Source organism: Oenanthe melanoleuca, chromosome 1 (genome assembly GCF_029582105.1).
Source record: "Oenanthe melanoleuca isolate GR-GAL-2019-014 chromosome 1, OMel1.0, whole genome shotgun sequence".
NCBI lineage: Eukaryota > Metazoa > Chordata > Aves > Passeriformes > Muscicapidae > Oenanthe > Oenanthe melanoleuca.
In genome coordinates, this window is record NC_079333.1 from 34019496 (window position 1) to 34041345 (window position 21850).

At 37.4% G+C, this 21850-nt stretch overlaps 1 protein-coding gene across 1 annotated transcript in view; it reads left to right on the plus strand.

Moving 5' to 3' along the window:
- Window positions 1-21850, plus strand: part of TMEM135 (transmembrane protein 135) — a 153146-nt gene that overhangs the window by 122665 nt on the left and 8631 nt on the right. The window contains exons 7-10 of the mRNA XM_056489387.1: window positions 12606-12647; window positions 13895-14041; window positions 16157-16226; window positions 20123-20290. Coding sequence (XP_056345362.1) covers window positions 12606-12647; window positions 13895-14041; window positions 16157-16226; window positions 20123-20290 — 427 coding nt within the window. The remainder of the gene's footprint in view (window positions 1-12605; window positions 12648-13894; window positions 14042-16156; window positions 16227-20122; window positions 20291-21850) is intronic.

Genomic DNA, 21850 nt, shown 5'->3' on the forward strand with positions numbered 1-21850 from the left:
CAGACTCCTATTCATATGTTCCATATGATTTGTAGCATCCTAATCCTTGCCATGAATCCTTTCCTTATTCTCAACATCGTAGACTGAAACACATCAATTCAAAACATGGCCTCTTCACTTTTTTTTTTTTAATGTCAGCTCTTGGTTGAATTCAGTTCTAATCATCTCTTTTCACAAGTGCTGGGGGTTTTCTAAATCCTGTTGAAAAGTAGTTTATTTTCAGTTATTTAAAAACTTGTCTTCTGTGCATATAGTAAAATTTACCATGAATCTGGACATTCATGCAACTACTTAATTTCATAAACCTTCAATTTCTTCCACTTTTACTAGTGCTTATGCTTTTCACCTTCAACTATTGGGGTGACACATGTAAAATACTACTGTTTTTAAAAATTTATTTCTAGTAGGCAGTGGAAAATAATGAATTCAATTAAACTTTAGCAGGTAATGGGTAGAATGAAGGACCATGCAGCTGCTACGTACTGCCTGGTTTACATACTTGTTAATAGCTTACTTGACTTCAGCAGAGTTTTGTTGAAGTGTGGTTGCCATACTAAAGTAAAACTTTTGCCGTAGTTTCCTGCTGGATTACAAGTAAAATTCTGAACCCATAATAATCTCTTTTCCACAGCTGGCTAGTTCTTGTGACTTTATAATAAACAAATAAAATTATATAGGTCCAATAATTACCATCTGCCATATGAAGTTAGGAACACTGTTCACATAATGTTGATGAGTATATTAAAGTAGTAAAAAATCACCAAGAGCATGCCACTAAAACTTGGATTCCTCTCCACCTAATGACTGTGAATTGAAAATTAAGCAGCCTTGTCTAATCTGCTTTCATGGCTTTGCAGTGTCCAGAGCAGTCCATGAGTCAGCATCAGGTGCAGTTAGAAAAAAAGACATGTTCTGGCTTGGGAAGAGATAGATGGAGGAATGTAATCCCCTGAAGAAAACAGTCCAAATGTCCTGGCTGTTACTCTAAACTTTTTTCACTGGAAAGCTGTCAGAACTTAAGGAACAGTTCATGGTGCAAATCTTTTGTCTGCTGATTTTCTTCTTTTCCTGTTAAAATGTGTAGTATTAGCAGGTCAAACGGGCCAAAAATTTCCTTTGTACATTATACTCTTTCTTTACTTTGCCATATTTAGCTTGGTGCTGGAATTTAAGGAGACGTGTTCGGCAATCCCTGTTTATTTATTCTTGCTAGAGCCTTATAAAGGGAACACATCTCAGAAGCAAGACAGAAACATAAGCGCTCTCCTGAAGGACTCTGTACAAGAAAACTCACAGGAAAAGGAGGGAAGGATGGCCAGCTTAACTGGATGGGTGCATCCACAGTCTAGAGTTTCATACTGAGTCCTTGGTCTACCAGTCACACTTGACATTGTTTCTTACAAAATACTGACTTTGAAAACAGCGCCTGGCACAAAGCAGTAGAACAGTTAATTCCAGTTGGCTGCACATTTGTATCAAACACAGAAGTAGTGGCAGATGTGCTTTCTGGCCCTTCTGCAGCTGTCTCACAGTTGTGTTCCACAGCCAAGCCAGATGTGTCACTTCTCCAGTTGTGGATTTTGTCCATGCGGATTTATTTACCTGGCTGTGCCTCTTCTTTGGGCTCATAACTGACAAGTGCTGGATAACACCTTTACTTTTTCTTCATGAAGTTAAGCTCCAAAACTGACCTTTACTTTTGCATAACAAACACAATGTGACACCTTCTGTCCCCTGGGATTTCAGCCACCTGAAGGTTTGTTTGCACAACCATTTTTATGTGCCTTGATATTTTCAACAACAACAAAGTGCATTGAGTTTGCTGGCTAAATGTAAAATGAGGGAAAGATTATTTTTATTCTAGGAGTACAAATGGTTACATTTGTGACTTGAACATTAAAAAGGAATGAAAATTACAATGTGAAAAAAGTGAATTCAAAGTTAATCTGATTTTCTTGCTCTTGTTTACTATTTTTTGAGGGTTTTTTCAGCTGAAGGAACCAAGGGTTGACCATGGGCTGATCCCTTCTGGTTTTTCATTCACTGCAGGGATACTTATAAAGGATTAAGAGACCTTCAGAACAGCTTTAAAGAATCTCCACTTTCCGTTTCCCCCTTATGCAGTTGGTTTAAGTTTTGAATATGTGAGGACATTTATGTTAAGTGTTGGCTCTATTTTCCAGTCTTTTAATGTAGAATAAAAGACTTGAAGTCATGAGAGATTGTCTTATTTTCTTCCCATTCCTATCAAATATCTTACTTCTGTTTTACTTTAAAGTCTTCAGTAATGGAGAGTCTTCCATTTAAGACTTCCGTTAAAGAGTGACATCCTTAAGCAATATATTCTTAGCAAGTTTTTTGCTTAAGAGTTTTACAGAGTCTAATTGAATATATCTTGATACAGTTTTGGTCTATTCCTTCTCTAATCCACAAACATGAGGAAAACATTATTTGCTTTACTTTGTAACAAACTTTAGTAGCAAAGACTTATCACATACTGCTGTATTTTTCTCCACCTCCTCTCACTTTACCCTATTCCCCTTTGTAATGCAGAAGACAATTTATTTCAGCTGATAAAACTTTATAAATACAATAGAGCAAGGCAATTCAGTGTTTTGCAAGTTATAGCCTTTCTTTTGCATTCCAAAACAGCTTTTGCTTTTTAATGCTTCATGGTTCTTATCCTGTATTTGTGTAGTTGATTGTTTCTGCATACAATGCACATGCAGTTGATGAGCAGCATCCTGGTTTTTTCTGAGTCTTCCACTTCATAATATCATAGAATCACAGAATGGTTTGGGTTGAAAAGAGCCTTAAAGATCATCTTGTTCCTGCTTCCCTGCCATGGGCCGGGACACCTTCCACCAAACCAGGTTGCTCAGAGCCCCATCCAACCTGACCTTGAACACTTTCAGGGATGAGGCATCTGCAGCTTCTCTGGGCAGCCTGTAACAGTGTCTCACCACATTCACAGGAATTTTTTTCTTGATATTTTAACCTATTCTCAGTTTAAATTTACTACCTCTTGTCCTAAGACTAAATGTCATTCTAAAAAGTCCCACTCTTGTTCTCTTGTAACCCCTTAGGTATTAGAAGGCAATATAAGGTCTCCCCAAAGTCTTCTCCAGGCTGAACACCTCCAACTCTGTCAGCCAGTTTTAGCAGCCCTTGCAGCCCTTTTTTGCTCAGTATTATCTGCAGATGTAATAAGCACCCACTTTTTTCTCTGTCACCACTCTCACTACTGAAATTACTGAGTAGCAGACATGCAGGATTGGTCCTTGTGGAGTGCCACTTAGTACATCCTTCCAATTTTTCAGGAAGCCGTTGACAACTACTCTCTCACTACTCTTGTCCAACCTATTTTGTATTCACCTTCCATTAGATTATGTTTCTGTGATTGTTTTTAAAAGAAAATGTCACATGTTCTAGGTCCAAAGCCTGAATTAAGTCAATTGTGTATGACACACATTGCTTCGCATTCCTAGTCACAAAATGAGGCCCAGTGTTACAAGGATTTTTTTTTTGGTTTTTTTTTAATAAGTGTGTGTTCATTGTTAGTCATGTCCTCATGATTGTCTTCCTGATGCTTACAGGGTCTGTTTATGTACAACCTTCCTCCTTAGGAAGCCAGTTGAATTGCAGTTTTGTCTAATTCCTCCTTTCCCAGACAGTACCATAGTTAGTGTTTAGCACTGTCTTTTCTAAAAATAACTGAACATCCCAAACTTATGTAGCTTTCTCACTATTGAGGTCACTTTGGTGCTCACAGTCAGTCTGTACCTGGCCTTCTGTAGGAGTGCCAGGAAAATTCAGAGTATGGTACATATTTTATAGCTGATAAAAGCAGATGTGGTATATTTACAGGGTGAAATAATTAGGGAGGGGGGAATTTACTGATCTCTTCAAGGATACCAAGAGCTTTTAACCTCCCAAAAATAATTTTTGGAAGATTATTTTCATAAATACCATGTTCTTGCTTAAATTAGTTAACTGCAGAAAGTATTTCATGTAACATAATTGATTTTACTTTTCTTCTTTTGAGGAAAGCTTGTGTTTTATCTGGATGATTATATACATTCTTGGTATGGAGTTCATTCTTTCTTAATTGTTTTTTTCCCAAAAAATCAAAATTGAAAACAGTACAGGTTCATAAGTCATATTTATGTGATTATCAGAAGAAGAAAGGACAAGAATTGTCTGTCACAGAAGTGACACGTCCTCCCTCTGACTGTGCTTGACTTTGTGTCAGGTCACTCCAGCTCTCGTGACCAGTCTCTCAAACTGGTCTTTTTGGTTTGTTTGGGGTTTTTTTGGTGATGCAACTTTCTATTCCAAATACTGCACCTGGATGTGCAGCACTAAAAATATGATCTAATTGACTGGCACTGTAGTAATTTAAAATAAAACTGTTATGTTAGAGTAAAATGTGGTCTCTTGCTAAAGTATAAGCCAGCAAGGGAGTTACTCAGGAGTGAATTTCTGTGGTTGCACTGAGATTTGGTTTTCAAAATAGAGTTTTCTTGAGGCTGTGCACAAACAGTTTATTCACTCTGTGGTTCTTCCAGCACAGATTTTACATTTTAATGTGATTTCAAGACTTCCTATGGTACTTATGAACATCAGAGGCAAACACCACACATTCATCTTTGAGCTGTGGGTGTAACCTCTAGGTCAGTGGGTAAATCTGCGTGGGGCAGTCGTCATCACAAAGAAATACAAGTTGAATTTCAATAACTTTTGCAACATGGTCATTTAGTTTGTGTGTAACAACCAGCTGATGTTGTTCTAATGCTTATGGCTAAATACTTGTGTAATAGTCTTGATGATGTTGGCAACATTCTGCATTATACAGAATAAAAATATTTCTGAATAATACAGTGAAGATCTCAATTCAATTCAATGTACTAAAAATAACTCACTGATCTTCACTCGCTATCCTAGCTCAGCACATTCAGAATGATTGCTAATTTCTTTAAACTATTTTTATAGCTTTTAATTTTGTTATAAATTTATTCTGGTCATATATGTTATTAAATGTCAGAGATTTAATAAATACAAAAGTATAAATGAATTTTCTCCTTTTAATCAAATTTCCCCCTAATTGAAACAAAGCAAACAGCTAAACCTTTCCCTCAAATCCAGTTACAGGATCATTTGGGAAAATCAAATGTTTTATCCATTTCTCTTCAATACTTGAATTAATCATTCAAGGAGAGAGGTTTAGCTCACTGAAATTTGGAATCATCTGCAAAGAGCATTAATATGTTTACAGAAAACAATTCCAACAAATTTAACCTCTTACTTTTTCTTTTGTCTTTTTTTCTTTTTTTTTTACCCTTTGCAAAGAGCCATTAGAAAAAGCCAGAGGAAAATTTGGCAGTAGATAAATTTAGCACAGGTCTCCTTTTAAGATAGAATCACTGCAGGTGCCACTATTATTTAATAATGAGCAAAACCCGTTGTGGGTTTAAGATTATTTGTTTTTTAATCTTGTAACAGCATGTCCCTTCAGTGACTGACTCATTGTTCTAACAACAATGAAACAGCATCAGTGCAGCTCTGGCTCCAGAGGTGGACGTGGCTTTGTACACGTGTTGAGGTACATTTCTCTGTGTCCTCATGCCTCCAGAGACAATTTGACTTCCCATCTTCATGTCTCCAGGGGTTTTTTCCATTTCCTATTTTTGTTCCATGCCTGATTTGGAGAGAGTGTTTGGGTTTTGCTTTAACAGAATGTTGCTGTATTTTGTTAAAACACTTGTAAGAAAAAGGTCAAAATTGAATAGTGGAAAAATTACATCACTTTGCAAAATTCAACAAGTCAATAGAACTAAGCAGATAAATCCTTAACTTCATTGCTTAGTCAGCTTTTTTAATTGCTTGGAGAATTGTATTCAGCTCTCAAGTCCTCAGCACAGGAAGGTCATGGACCTGTTGGAGCAGGTTCAGAGGAGGCCATGAAGATGATCAGAGGGCTGGAACACCTTTCCTGTGGCAAGCTGAGTTGGGGTTGTTCAGCCTGGAGAAGAGAGGGCTCCTGGGAGACCTTAGAGCACCTTCCAGCACCTAAAGGGGATTTATAAGAAAGGTGGGGACAGACTTTTTAACAGAACCTGTAGTGACAGGGCAAGGAAGGGTTAAGCCTTTTAAACTAAAAGGCTAGATTTAGACTGGGTACAAGAAAGAAATTTTTAATTATAAGGGTGGTGAGACACTGGCAGAAGTTGCCCAGGGAAGTGGTAGATGTTCCCTTGCTGAAAATACTCAAAGCCAGGCTGGATGGAGCTCTGAGTAATCTGATCAAATGGAGGGTGCCCCTGTCGTTGGCAGGGGTGTTGGACTAGAGGATCTTTAAAGGTCCCTTCCCCCCACACTGTTCTGTGTTCTCTATTGGCTTCTATTAGCTCTGTGAGGCAGGGGCTTTGATGGACGATTTTGACTTGGGAACATGGCCACCTGAATGATTCAGTTGTTGCTCCTGAGCCCACAGCAGGGCATTATTGGTGAAAAATTATATGGAACATCTGCATCCAGCTAAAATAACTAAAAATTTTTGGTTGTTTTCAAGATCTTTTAAGAGAAATTCCACTTACTGAAATTGCAGTTACTTGCACATTTCAGAAAGTGCTAATCTCTGAAGAAATGAGTGTTGTAAGTAGAAGAATAATTAACATCACTAGAAATCTGATTTCAATTTGACTGTAACACAGAAAACTTGATTAGCAATCAGATGTGAAGTGTTGATTGATAGCAGTTTTGGTTTACAGCTCTGAATCCAGTATTGTAATTTAACTTCAGTATAAACAGCTTTCTTTTCAATTGCATTGTCACATTCTTCTTTCGTTCTGTAATGTAGTTCCCTGGATTTACGTGAGAGCTAAATGGGACCACAGGTCACTGTTGACTACATGGTTTGTCATTTTCATGCACCTTTTCTTTCCAAGTATTGTAAATGATGCATTCAACTTAGGTAAACAAAAAAATACATCCTCCATGGTGCTAATCTCACCCTTCTCCTTGAGTGTTGTCCCTACTTACTCTTTGTTAATTTATTATTTTACAAAATACAGTTTCATATTCACTGCATGTGATGGTTGCAAAACCATGGCCTTTTCAAAAGATCATTTTATACTTCAGGCACAACTAAAAGAAATGTCATGGATACATTCTTTAATGATTTAGTTAAACATGCAAAAGTTAACTATCTGATTTGGAAACACAGGTTATGAGACTTTTGACTGAATTTTGATCCTGGCTACATTTGCACTTTGAAAAGTTGGAAGTATAATTTTTATAAACTACAGCTCCTCTGATTTCAGTTATTTTTAATGTGATTTCTGACATGTTTTCCAAAAGCTGCATGTTGTCCATGGGGTACAAGATTAGATTTTTTTGCTTATGATTGCACCTTACAAGTTTTTCATAGTTCTGGCTTGAATAAGTAAGACCTGTGTGTAAAGATAGAAAGAAAATACGTGTTTAATCTAAAAAAGGGGAAATTCAGAGAAAAGAGAATCTGGGTATGAGTATTTTTTTCCCATAAATTTACCCCTGGATTTCCTTTGTACAATTATTTTTTAAGAAAAAGAATGAGCTTTTGAGAATAGCATTTAAAGGACATTTGGGTGGAAATGTGAAAGAGCAGCTCAACTTGTGGGAAGAAAGGGCAAAAGAGAAGATGGAAAAGGAACAAGAGACCTGCATACAGAAGACATCTCAGAAAAAAAGCTGTTGACTTTTAACACTGGAGAGAGGTTGAGGAATGAATAATTTGAGATCATGGAGTCCAGCTGAAAAACAGAAGGAGGGAGATATGATAACCTCTCTAAGCAACTTAAAACAGAAAACTGATTACCCTCTAGAGATCAGCATAGATCACAAAATACCATAGGTAGCCTTTAATTCCTAAAAGCAAGGGATTTAATTGCAAGAGGTATAGCTGGCATGTTCAGACACAGTCACATTTCATCACTGTGATCCTCCCTTCTCCATAAAAGAGACACCTTAGCTTGGATATGTGGTCCCCCCAACCAGTCTTCACAGGCAGAGGTGCTGCAGTAAAATGCTAGCACATGTCCTGTGCTTGAAGTGCTTCCTTTCCACGTGGCCATAATGAGAGCTCTGCATATAGGAGTTTCTAATTTACTCTTACCCTGAAGGATAACATAAGCACTGTGGGGATGTTGTTAAACATGGCATGTTATTACTACTGTGAGCTGCTTTCTGCTTACCAGTTCCATGGGTGAAAAGTAACATTCCCTCAGAAGGTTTCTTGTTCAGTGTGTATTAATTGGTCACAGAGAAATCCTGAGAAGAGCTATGACAAGGCATACTAATAAAAAACCCCAAAGCACACATACTAATAAGAAACCCCAAAACATAATTGCTGGCATCCAGCCTTACAATTCAGTGTGGGAAATTCTTCCTGCAGGATGGAGGGAGAGTACAGTTAACTCATATACAGCACCTCTTTACATATACAAACATAATTACAGTTAGTTCATATCTTGTTGGAAGTATAGTTTGTATCAAGCCTTGGCTTGATTCCACTTTTGCTGTTTTCTTTATGGAAAAATAAATGTGTGTGGCCATAAGTTAAATTTATCTTATAAATACGCATGATTAAAATCGACCCTATTTGCTCATGTGCCAGAATAGTCCCAGCAGGGGAATTTTGAGAACCTAAATTTATTGCTTTGGCTCCTTGGTTCTTCTACTCCTTCAGTTCCAACCAGGGCTCTGGCCAAACACAAGCTGGAACAGAGTACAGCATTTCTGCTGTGTGATCAGGTACATGGTGCCAGCAGGGACAGCTGGCAAAGTCACTGGTGCTCTTGGCTATGTACCAGGGACAACCCTCATCTGATGGGAAAATGTAGCCAAATTATGCCCTATTTAAATTACTGCTTGCTGGGCAAAAAGCAGTGTTGTCCTCCTGCAGCATGGGGTTTGGTCCCTGGGATATTCAGGGTGGTGGGAAAGAGAGCAGTAGAATGTTTTGGTTTGGAAGGAACCTTAATGATCACCATGGGCTGGGACAGCTTGTACTAGATGAAGTTGTTCAAAGACCTATCCACCTTGGCCTTGAACACTGCCAGGGATGGGGCATCCACAGCTTCTCTGGGCACCCTGTGCCTCATCACCCTTACAGTGAAGAGTTTCTCCCTAATACCTAATCTAAACCTGCCCTCTCAGTTTAAAGCCTTTCCCCCTTGTCCTATCACTATGCCTTTGCAGAAAGCTAGCTGAGCTACACTGAGATCCTCTGATGCCATCCAGCTCTGTTATCCCAGGCTTTGCAAGTTGAATAGTACCCTAAAAATCCCTGTATAATTCACTATTTATATTTTCCCCCTCTCAGGGGTGTCTGCAGTGCTGGACACCTGTAATGCATTGTACTAGGCTCATTTGAAGCTTGAGTGGCTCGTGGGGGTCAGCAGCAGAGTGCAGGCTTTTTCACCCCTTGAGCAATGAAGCATTGAGTAAAAGTTATTATAACCAATTAGTGGTGGCATTATTATTACCAATTAGTGGCTGTATGAAGCAAATCATTACTCTTAGTTCAGTTATTAGCAGCCAGGTGTTCATGAAATGTGCCATGTGCAGCCAGTGTTGTACCTCAGCAGTCACTGTTGAGGCCAGTCACTGAATTTGTGATATTTCTCTGCAAGGGATTGTCACAATGCCCAAATCCCTGCCCTCCACCACCAAAAAAAAAACCCCAAAAAAACCCAAAAAAAAACAAACAAAAAAAAACAAACAAAAAAAAAAGAAAAACAAAAGAAGAAAGTGTGTTTGAAGTCAGTGTGTAGGGTTTTTTTGGTTGCTGCCAGTGTTGTGTACCTAGTGAGTGAATAGAAAAGGCCATTTCAATCTTTAGACAGGCATTCAAAAACTTTAAATATAATAAATTCATGATCCATGATGTGGAGTGAGAAATTAGAATTCTGGTTTTGTTGTTGGTTGCCTCTTCATTCGTAAGAGCAAAATGGCCATGCCAGAGAGGGGGAGTTACAGTACAAATTACTCTTGATTGCCAGTATTGTTTCTCTAGGACTTCTGCTTATAAAACCCTTAATAATCAATAGTTCCACACAGCCATTAGTTTAGAGAATAGCTTTACAGAAGACAGCTTAGACAGCATGTAACATTAATTGAATTCAATTTAAGAGCTTAATTGCACTCTTTATGCTTTTTAAAATTAAACAGGAAGTTAAGGGGAAAGATTCTAATTGTGTCTTGTGTCACTTCCTTACTGAACTACATATTTAACTTTCATGCATTTTTCAGGGAGATTCGTAGCTATGGTTCCAAAATACAAATACACAAAACAACTAAAAAAATGAGAACAGTAAGCATAGCTAATAAAATTCTAGTGCAGTAAATACTTTCTGCATATAATTGACTTTTTTGTGTAGCTAGAATAGGCATTCAAAATATTTTTTTTTTTTCTTGGAGAAAATAAGTAGGGAATTGGAGTGCTGTTTTCTCTTTTAGTGATTCAGATGTCTTCTGATTTTCAATATTAGTGAAGAAAGGATTTGACATTTTCTTTGAGGTCAGTTTAAAGGAAATAAATTGTAGGATAGCATCCATCAGGGTGCTTCGAGCACAGCTGTGCAGGGACATCTGGTGGTGCAGTGGGGGAATCATTGAACATTTACAACTGGAAGTGAAGTTGCATTGGAATGATTAAGGAGAAAATATAATTATGATCATACTGTGATTACTTTTCTGATATTATTCTAGAAACACTTACATGCATGTTTAGATTGCAGTTTGTGTATGGTTTTAATTTACTGGAAAAGTAGAAACTAAAGCCCTATTCATGAGCTGGCAGCTTGCAGGCATAATGTGTTGGACACCCTTCACTCAAAGGGCATTTAACCTGCAGTCAGCTGCAGGGTTAAAATCAAACTTATGAAATTGGACCGTGGTTCTGTGGATGGAGTGGGGTATATGTTAAACCTGTGCATTTGGATTCTGGACTTCTGCCAGTGATTCACTGTGATCTCTGGGCTAAACTGATTTGAGTTGTTTCAGTCCGTCATTTAGTTTTCAGCCCTTCTTTGAGTCCATTGTTCTGTGAAAGTGCTGTGACAGTGTTTCAGCTTCTGAATTGTATGTATGGGTAAATAATCATAAATAAAATTAACACATATGTTTGGTTTTAAAGTTCTGTGTTAATTAAAGATACAATGAGCAGTTTTATTTGTATGTATTTACCTTGAAACCCTATAGATCATAAATATGTGACCAGTATTTTAACTGCAGTCATTTTAAAAGAGAAACTCTTTCCAATGGATTTTTTGGTTCTGTGTGTAACTGTGCACATGCTGACAAAACCAAGTCCTTGGAAATATATGTGTTGAAGGTCGTAACCTTGGGAAGAATTTCCCAGGAGTGTTTAGTGCTGTGATGTCTTACCAGCTCTGCACCAGGCACTGCCCTGCCAGGACAAAGCAAGGCTTTCTTCATTTGTGAATATCTTTGATCCTGATACATTTTTTCTGCTGTTTGTGTATATCCAGCCACTGGTTGTACATGTTGACCATTCATGGAGCCTTCTGGGAGATGGTGCCACCTGCTCTTGAAGGGTGTGGGCACATCGCATCCAGGGACAGTGTGGTCTCTGCAGGTGGAATGCAAAGGGTTGTCATCACCTGCTTCTGTTTGCAAAGCTTTTGCTGTCCTGTCTGCCCTTAGAGTAGGTATGCTCTTGAAATAGTGGTGTTGATAAGTTACTAGTTTGTGTTTTGTATATTGTGTCAGGAATGCATCTTTATCATCGTGTACTCCCCATACAATTCTATAAAAAGAAGAGGGGAGAAAACACAAGTATCTCCTCTCTCCTGTGCTACCAGTGTGGTTTTTCAGAAGGAATCAGTAGCATCTGCAAGCTTCAGCTCCTTTCATTGTAGCCTGTTGGACAGAAAAAAAAGTCAACAACCAAAATCTTTCCTAGCCAAATATGGGCTCCTTGCTGTGGTCATTCTTCACACAAGGAACCCTATAGTTGGTAAGAACATATATACTATCAAGCTTAGAATCAGAGCAACCACTGACTATATAATTGAAAAGCTGGGACTTTCAGATTAAGAGTCTCCTTAAAGTAAGAAGCTGCAGAGATCAGCACTTTGCAAAGTGCAACAATTTATCTCAAAGTCAGAAAAACTATTCTCTGCAGCTTTTCACAGGAAAGGTGGGTATTTCATTGAGATCCACCTCTCCTGTCTCTCCTTGCAATAAAACTTCTGTTTTGTTAAACTCATCATGACTATTTTTCCATAAATCAACAGTTCTTTGTCATCTTGCATTGTTGCCCTTATGATTCTGTTACCATCCTTTAAAAACTTCTCCACTCTTGGTTTGGATAAAAAAGAAGCACGAGCATTTGATGCTGTATCCTTTGTTTAAGAGATGTCCCAAGGCTGTGGTGACAACAGGCAATCAACGATAGTCACAGAGTTATTGCAAATGTGTTGTTTTTTCTTAATGGAAAGCTGGTGTTTCTCTGCAGCCCTTCTATGTCATGTTTAATCTGTAAAACTTTATATTGCCAGCAGCCCATTGTAGAGAAATCTTTTGGTTTTGTCTTTCAGGTGCAAAGATGGCTTGAAAGGATTTACATACTCTGCACTAAAGTAAGTAAAGTTTCTGTGGCTATTTATATCAAGATTTTGAGGAATCATGCGCAGTAGCAGCCGCATTGTGAGAAAAGAGTATTCCTAAGAAAAATCATGCTGCTCTAAATTTTTTCCAGCTTTTGGGTATACAACGTATTTTGAAGAAGGCATAGTCATAGAATCATTTGGGTTGGAAAAGTTCTAAGATCATCCAGTCCAACCTTTAACCCAACACTTCCAGGTCCACTACAAAACCCAAGTGCCACATCTGCATGTCTTTTAAATACTCCCAGGGACAGAGACTCCACCATTTCCTGGGCAGCCTGTTCCAGTGTTTGACAATCGTTTCAGTGAAGAATTTTTTCTACTGTCCGATCTAAACCTCCCCTGGTGCAGCATGAGGCAGTTTCCTCTTGTGTGCTAGCAGGAGAGAAATCCTTTCATAGTTGGGACTGTTATTAAAGGAAACTCAGACATCTGATTGCATGTTTTTGAAGGACCACTAATCTTCTGTCATTCTAAAACTGGGATTCATAATAACTTTTTTTTTCTGGGAGCAAATGGCTGCTGTTTTTTTTTTACCTTATTTGCTTATTTGCTGCATTAGAATGACAAAACATATCTTCATTATATCTTCATTTCCCTCAGCAGTACTATAATCCAAGTTACAGTTTAACTTGGATTATAGTGCTTGGTATTAGGAAACATCTTATCATTGTGTCCTCCATTGCCCTTGATACACAGTAATTCTACACCTAAGATGAGTCAATATATTGACAATATCAACTTCTGGGTGAAGAAAGAAGGCTGAAGATGAAGCCAAGCAAAACAAAGTTGATGCTTTTGGTGGGAGCAAAAACATTTTGAAGATTCTGCAAAATAGATATTTTATAAAAATACTGTAGTAATTATCAACCTTCATGTAACCCCATTTTGCTGGAGATAATTGAGATATTTTAAGTGCCTTTTTATATTCTTACTTAGTCTTCTTTTGTCTGAGAGGGGGCTTCCCTGTTAATGCTTTTGGTTTTAGTTTTAAAAAAATCCTGGCATTAATTGCATCTTCTAGCTTAAATATATCTTTAAATATATGTCAGTGGAGTGATCTTCTCTGAAGAAGTACAAAGTTAGTGTATAAGGTGGGTTTTTGCAGACTTGGGAGTAACTTCAGTCTAGTCTAAGACTTAGAGGCTTACACAGTACTTCATGTATTTCTTTGATTTATTTATGTAATTGCTTTGTTCTGTTTTGCTTTTTTCTTTCAGGTTCATTGTAGGGAAAGAAGAAATCCCTACACATTCTTTTTCACCTGAAGCAGCATTTGCAAAAACAGATAGAAAAATCAAGCATAGTGAAAAAGTATCACAGCCAATGAACATACTGGCACTAACAAAAAAGCTCATGGACAAAGTGTGAGTAAAAAAACCCAAAAGAAAAACAAAAGAAAATGAATCGTTGTTATATAGAGCACTTTAATATCTGTTATGTTGTATTTGACAGTGTTTTCTAGTACTTCTGATTTGCACTTCAGTGTTTTTCTATTTAATTTTTAGTAGGTAGTTAATAGTGGTAAATGATGAAGTTGTGAAAGCAAAACTTGAAGACCTATATGTCGTAGCTATGACTTGCAACATGCAGTTGTCTAACAAGGGAGAGCAAATTCAGTCCATGATGAGTGCAGAATGGTGGTTGCTTTTTCTGCAGTTTTCTGCAAAAGTCATGGCTTAGTTCTGCTGGAACTAGTGGTACTTAAGGAGAGAAACTGCACAGCAGCAAACTTTACTTATGTCACCATAAGTGACTGTAACATAGTCTTTTGGAGGACCTGCATCCCTGTATTGCATAAAAGAAAACCACCTAAAAATAGGATTGATGGCATGTGGGCTGCCTCTGCTGTTGGGAGATAGGAAATTGCAAAGCAAAGAGTGAGTCTAAAACTGTTTTGCTCAGATCTAGAGATCTGAAGTTAGGCAAGCTAGGTGCCCTCCTGTCTGCAGGATCCAATTCACTGTCTTTTAGTATGAGTTTAAGGAAGTGGGAGCAGTGAGCTTTTCAGTATGGTACGTTCAAATTATTTACTTCTGCTGTGACTGATTCCTCTGCTTCAGGCACGTTGGATACCACGAGGAGTCATTCATTTACAGGGAAGATGGAGTAAAAACTGAATCTTCATTTCTTCTGGCCTCTTCAAGAGCAGTTGTATGACCAAATCTCTACCTGCTGTCACACAGGAGAGACAGTCTTCCAAGTGCATTGTGTGCTCAATGTAGTGGCTTATTTTACTTGCTCAGATGATGAGCAAGCATATAGTGATCCCCATCACATGGTGACTTCCTATGATTTGCTGTGGGCTTTAGTTGAAGAATATGAGGGAATTCGTCAGTAGTTTTTCAGGCATGACCGACAGCAAAAGACCCACAAGGAAAAGACACCTCCAGCCATAATCAAGTTATTTTACCTGAATTGCTTATGCCTGTTCTGTCTTAAATACCTGTTACTCACTTTGCTAGAGATAGTTCATAGCTCTTCTGTTGTTGGTTAAATACAAGGATTGAAGATGGAGAAGTATGTTTTTTCTTTAAGGTTTTGAAACTCCCAACTCAGACTTTCAACAAACTTTCAATATGGAGTTTTTATGCTCTCACTGGTTTCTCTTCCATATGGTTCTTTTCAGCATAATTGAGTCTAAATGCCTGTAACCTGAGCACATTCTCATTACAATTTTTGCTACATAAACTGACCTCACAGATGATTTATGGCCATTAGACTTTATAGTATATGATTCAAAACTTCCAAGATATTTGACATAGTATATAAATTGTGTAATTTATTTTACATTAAATCTTAAATACTTGGATATAGCAAAATGTAATGTTCAGACCTGCTATGACATTACTTATTTTAATTCTGCATAATGCAGGGCTAGAAACTGTACAATCCCCACATCCCACCAGCTCAAGCCAGTCTGTTTTAAATGCTCAAGGTCAAAATCTCAATCCAAACGAAGAGCTACATAAAAATCTACACTGGGGAAGAAATATCCCAAAAGTGAGAGCCTTGTAATGGAGAGAAGTCTCACAGGGTATTTGTATGATCTTCATTGCCCTTCAGTGACCCTTACAGTGGTGAGAAAGATGAAAGGACATGCATAACAGATGCTTGGTCAAATACTCTGCCAGAACCATGGAGCAGATACAAACCAGGAAAGGTCACATCATTTCTCCTTGTTGACCACAGCAGAAAATTTGTTATTTAATTTAACATTTTATGTGTAGCATGGCAAGAGTTTGGATCCAAATAAGTGTGCAGACACTTTTTCTTGGTGTACAACTGAAGTATTGTTAGTTTTTATTGTCCTTTTATGGCATCATAAAAGTTCACAGTGCCCTTCAATGGGTAATGGGGAGAATGAGTGCTGGGCAAATAGCACTTTATGTATTTTTAGGCAAGAAAAATTTATGAAGTCTCCTGTCGCTGACTCTGAAAACAGCTACGAGTTAATACGTGTTTCATTATGCTTTTTGCAGGTGCAAACATGGCCCAAGGCATAGATGCTGTAAACACTATGGAGATAATTGCATTTCATACTGTATTAAAGTAAGTGCAGAAAAAGTTCGATTGACAGACTCTGGCAACGAGGGGGTAAAAGTCTGTAGTCAGGAAAAGCATATGCTTAGGAAGTGAGAAATGAGCCTGTTACTCATTCTTCTTCTATTGAAAATGTGACAAGCCAGAAAACAGATTTTCTCAATTTAGGACGGGGCGGTGGTGAGGTTAAAGTTCTCTGGTCTTTCAGATTAGCTGTAGTGAATGAGTAACATAAAATGTGTGGGAAAAAATGGACTAGCAACAAGGAACTTGTTTAACTATGTGATGCACTTCAGGGCTGAGCCCACTTGTGACTCCCCCCTAAATAAAGCACCTGGAATGTGCTGCTGTGGCTCCCGTGCAGCTGCACAGCTCTGGCACGTCGCTGCTGGGCACTGGCTGCACTCCTCCAGTCGTTTATTTTGGGGGCTCGGGGGAATGAGAGATTGGTCACACTTGCTACACCCAGGAAGAGCTGTTTATCTCCAGTGGTATCATTCACCCTCCATTATTAATGTGATCAGCTCTTTTTTTTTTTTTCTTCAGAGAATTGCTGTACAGAAATTTGTGTTGGCTGGCATGGGGTTGGCACAGGTGGTACCACCTGCTGTGCCTGTTTTGGGAGTTGGTAACGCTAGAGAAGATCCCAATCCCTTAACAGTTGACCTGTTTTTATATATGGAGCAGCAAAAATGTATTTGAATATTTTCAGATGCTTTTAATGTATATTACTTTCAAAAATAAATTTTTTAAAATGTTAAAGGAACCTGAGGATGGGGAGGAGGGTGGATATTCGGGAGTATGCATCCTTTTCACTTACTGATTCAGCATCATTTTGTTTTGTTTTATATATCCGTAAATGGAATGAGGGGAAGAAAAAAGCTAATTGATAATAGAGCTGAATAAACACTTGACCTGACAAAAATTAAATTTTAAAAATAAATTTTTATAAGGCCCTTCTCTCCTTAGAGAAAACATTGTGCATTTGAAATATATTTCATTCTTGGACCCATCCTCTGCAGTATTTTGGTATAAATTATTCTTGACTGTAATAATCTAATAAGGAAGATATTGCAGAAGTGGCAGTTAGATCCTCTTGTTTCCTGTCTTTTCTGTGACTTTTTATTTAAATTAAAACATGAGTGAAAAAAACTATTTTTATGTATTTATATTTTTAAAGATCCAAAATTCTAGATGCACATTTCTATGACTGTTCTTGGAGTTGATTAGTAACAACTGTCAGCTGACATGATTTGAACATATTTTTACAATTCCTTTTCAGTAATGGAGCTTTCAGATCTGATAACGATGTGATGAGCTGCTTATTGCCAAAATTTCCCCTCAGTGTTATTTTCCCTTACCCTTGAACAGCTTGTCTTCTCATTAATGCATCTGTGCTGTAACTGTCATTTGCATGCTCTTTTTCTCCTGCTTCACATTTAAATGCACATTAGCTCATTGACATCATCATGGCTTTCACATAACATTCAGTAGTGTCCTACCACCTGAGTTAATTGACTTCCCTTCAGACTTTAAATACTTGAAATGCTTTGTCCTTGTAAATGTCTGAAAACAGCTGTGACAGAAGCAGTGAAACAGTATTTTTTCTCTTTTGGATTCAGCTTATTTACAGTGAGGAGCCATTAGCCAGCAATAGAAGTCCAGTTGTCTGTTTTTTCTTCTGGTGCTGCAGACAGGGCCAGATAACCTCCAGATTTACTGGTGACTAGTGTGACCTCAAAGAAGGTCATAGGATCATACAAGGGTCTGTGGGTTGGAAAGGACCTTAAAGACCAGCCCCCCTTCCATGGGCAGGGACACCTTCCACTAGACCAGGTTACTCAACTTGACCAACCTGACCTTGAGCAGTTCCAGGAATGAGGAATCTACAACTTCTCTGAGAATATTTTCTTATAATTGTAGTCTCAAAGTTCTGTCTCTTGAAGTAATGTGGGCTACTATATACCCAGAATAAATATTAAACATCTTAATTTATTTTAGCTACCTTAACTAATTCCTAATATATTGCAACAAGTTAGCTGTTTTTGGTATGTTTCTGAGCTCTCTTTATATGCACATGTGCTTTTCTGAATTTGAGTTATAGCAAGTATATTGAATGTATTATTAAGAAATTAATTTCTCAAAAGCAGAGAGAAAGGTTTATTCAGCAAATTCTGGAGATATGTCATTACACTGTGGTACTTCTGGCTGATCTGAGCTCCGACTCAAAATCTATGGAGAAATTACTCTTAGCAGAATTTTCGTTGCTCACTTGTGTTTATTATACTGTCCTGCATATGCTCTGCTGTGTACCACATCCATTCTTATTGGAGGTCTTTTTAGGGAAGAGAAAAATTACAATACTGTACATGGATTTTAAGATATACTACTTCCTACGACTGTGGAAAAACACCTGTGGGTGTGATACAATTTGTTTGAAATAATGAGCTAAATAGAGATATTTTGTCCAATTCTTGGTATTTCATAAACCTCAGTCCTTTGGTGCTGGTTCCTCAGCACTTCTAAATTGGCTGCTAATAGGAATAAAATCAGGGATGTGTTTGAGTATTTCCAGTTGTAATTTAGATGTTTCCTCACCCCACTGAAGTCACCTTTTCTCAGTAAAAACATCAAATGTACCATTCTGTTGTTTTTTGTTTTGGGCTTTGCTCATAACTGTTTGGTTTAGGACTTTTTTTTTCTTTTTTTTTATAATGGCATGAAGGAATGAATTTTTTTATATTAAAAAAAAAAAAAAAAGCTGTTGGATCATTGGATGACTTATTTTCTTCCACTTGATTCTCATAAACCACTTCTTGAGTTGCAGGAAGAGTAATTGCTACAGGAAGAGTTTATTACTGGATGTTTAACCACAATAAAATTTTATGAGCTTTATGATGCATTATAAAGTTCTTTAGGAGGCAAAAATGGTTTGAGTTTCTGAGTCTGAAAGTTTGTTCAGTCAAGCCCTCTGCCGGATTTCCTTGTCACTGGAATTGTGTCCCTGTCACTGTAATTGAATAAGGTGCCTGCCTTATTTGCAGATAAGTGCAGAAATAGTTCTCACATAATGCATCTTCCAAACAAAAACTGGGTAAAATTTATTCAGAATTATTAAAAAAGGTTCACCTTAGGGTAGGAATAATGGTAGGAAGCACTGGAGGAAGTTGGAAGAAAATGGTGAGAATAATTTGGGAAAAAAAATTGAGTGTGGTTTTGTGTCATGTTAAAAAAAAAATAAAACAACAGATCTTCATCCAAGGTGGAATAGTAAGTAAATTCTTTGGAAGCCATTTTATCTTTTCCCAGTAGCTCTGCACATGAACTCCCTTCGAGTTTCTCCCTTTCCCTTGCTGCAGGCATCCCATAACCTCATGTTTGGCTGAGGCAAAGTCCGTAAGCATGTGCCAAGCCACCAGGGTTAACTTCTAATTCTCACACTTTCTGAAATTTATTTTTGGTGGATTTTTTCCACCTTACTGTTTTCTCCAGACATTTGAGTGTAGAAGTGTTTTTTTTTCCCCACTGCATTGCTTTCCTCTCTAAACCCATTTGTGGTTAAAAGCTGGTTAGTAACCTGGAAATGAAGTCATCAAGATTATTTCAAAGGACAGAATTTTGGAGTAGAAGAGGAGGCTCTCTCTTGAGACCTTTGAGAAATTCATAGAGATTAAAAGAAGAGGCAATTGTCTCTGGTTTTACTGCTTTTGTTATTTTACAGGGTTACTGGGAAAAGAAAACTCTTGAGTTTGGAGGTGGGGATAGGATAGATTTATGCATTTAACATATTACCTTCAGGGTTTTAAACTATTCAATGTCAAAAATAAAACCTTCTGTAGAAGCTTTTGCTTTTCCTTTTCCAGAACTTGTGGTTTCTTACCCCAGAATCTCTCTGTTTTCTCCAGGGCTTCATTAGGATGTTTAGCATTGGTTACCTGATCCAGTGTTGCCTTCGGATCCCTTCCACCTTCCGACATCTGCTTACACAACCATCACGGCTATTTTCCCTCTTCTACAACAAGGAAAATTTCCAGCTTGGGGCTTTTCTGGGATCCTTTGTCAGTATATACAAAGTAAGTTTACAGCATACACAAATGACAAATGCTGTGCTTTTTATTTCACTTTTCAGAATACCACAAAGATCTAAGAAGTCAAGCTGCTTCATAGGACTCAGACTGTTTCCTACAGCATGTCACTTACAAATTTTATATATTGCAGTAATCAGATTGTAAACAGAAAGTTGTTCTTTCATTCTATGTGTTTTTTCTGTAATTTCTAAATAAACCTGATGGATTTTGCAGCTTGTTTTCAAGATCAGGAGATAGAGAGTACTTCAGAGAAAGTGAATTCAGATTTCAGAGGGATTTGCTGCTACACAAAAGCATTTTAGTGTTGCCAGAGAGAAGCAATGTGCTGATTTTGTTGGCTCACATGTCTGGAATTCTTACTTGACACTAAATAGCAGGAGACTGCAGAACATATAATATGTAGCTGAGAAGACATTGCACTTACTGCTTGTAAGTCTATCCTTTCTACCCCATTATAAGATGACAGATTGTGAGCTGATATGCATTCATACAGCATTGTTGGAATTAATCAAATTATGTTTATTTATGCCAAAGGAGAATGTGGCAAAGCACACATTCTGATGCAGAATATATTGCACAGTGCAGTGCTGAAGTGTCTTTTGCACTTTTGTATTCTTAATCACATGGCATTTTTCAACTACCACTTTACTTGCTCTGCAAATTCAAGATCATACTGTATTATTTATTATTCAGGGTAAATATTACTTACTGAAAAATAAAAAAGAAAGTTTTACACATTCAAAAAGCAAAACAGCATTTCACTTGATGAGTAATTAAATTGAGAAACAAGAATTTGTAAGTTACAGAGTCTAAAATTTTTGATGACATAGTACAAATGAGCTGTTCAGAGTTTGCTGGAAAATTAACTTTTTACTGAAACTTTAAGAAAAAAGCCTTTAGATAAGAAAAGCATTTAAATTGCAAAAGCTAAAAAGGTTTTTATTTGTTTAAAAGCTCCAGTTGAGAGGTGCAATTCAGCCCAGTGGATACACATTTTATGAGGGTAACATATTCTGACCTTTATTTACTATTTTTAAAGTATGTATTGGGTACTGCTGAGGCCACACCTCAAATCTGTGTTCAGTTCTGGTCCTCTCACTACAAGAAAAACATTGTCCTTTTCAGGCTAAATGATCCTCCACTTCTATGATCTACTATATGTTATTGTTTGCATTTCATAACTGACACAAATTTGGGTTGCATTATATTTTTCTTCTAGTTTAAATAGTCATGGAGGGCAGCAAAGATTCTAGTCACTCAAAAAATTGGACCAGGGCAAAAAAAAAAAATAAAATTAAATGCTAAGTGCATTTTGGATCCAAGAGAATATGAAGTTCTACTTTTTTAGATTAATACGTTTTCCTAGTTGCAGAATTTATTGGATGCATGAAAAAATCCCTGGAGGTTTGGTATGTAGTTGAAAAAAACCTTTACCATGGGAGTTTAGACAGATGCAGCAAATGAGGATGACATGAATTCAAGATTAGCTTTGGTATTAGATTGGAATTCAAATTAGATTAATCTGCTCTCTGATTGAAGGAAATG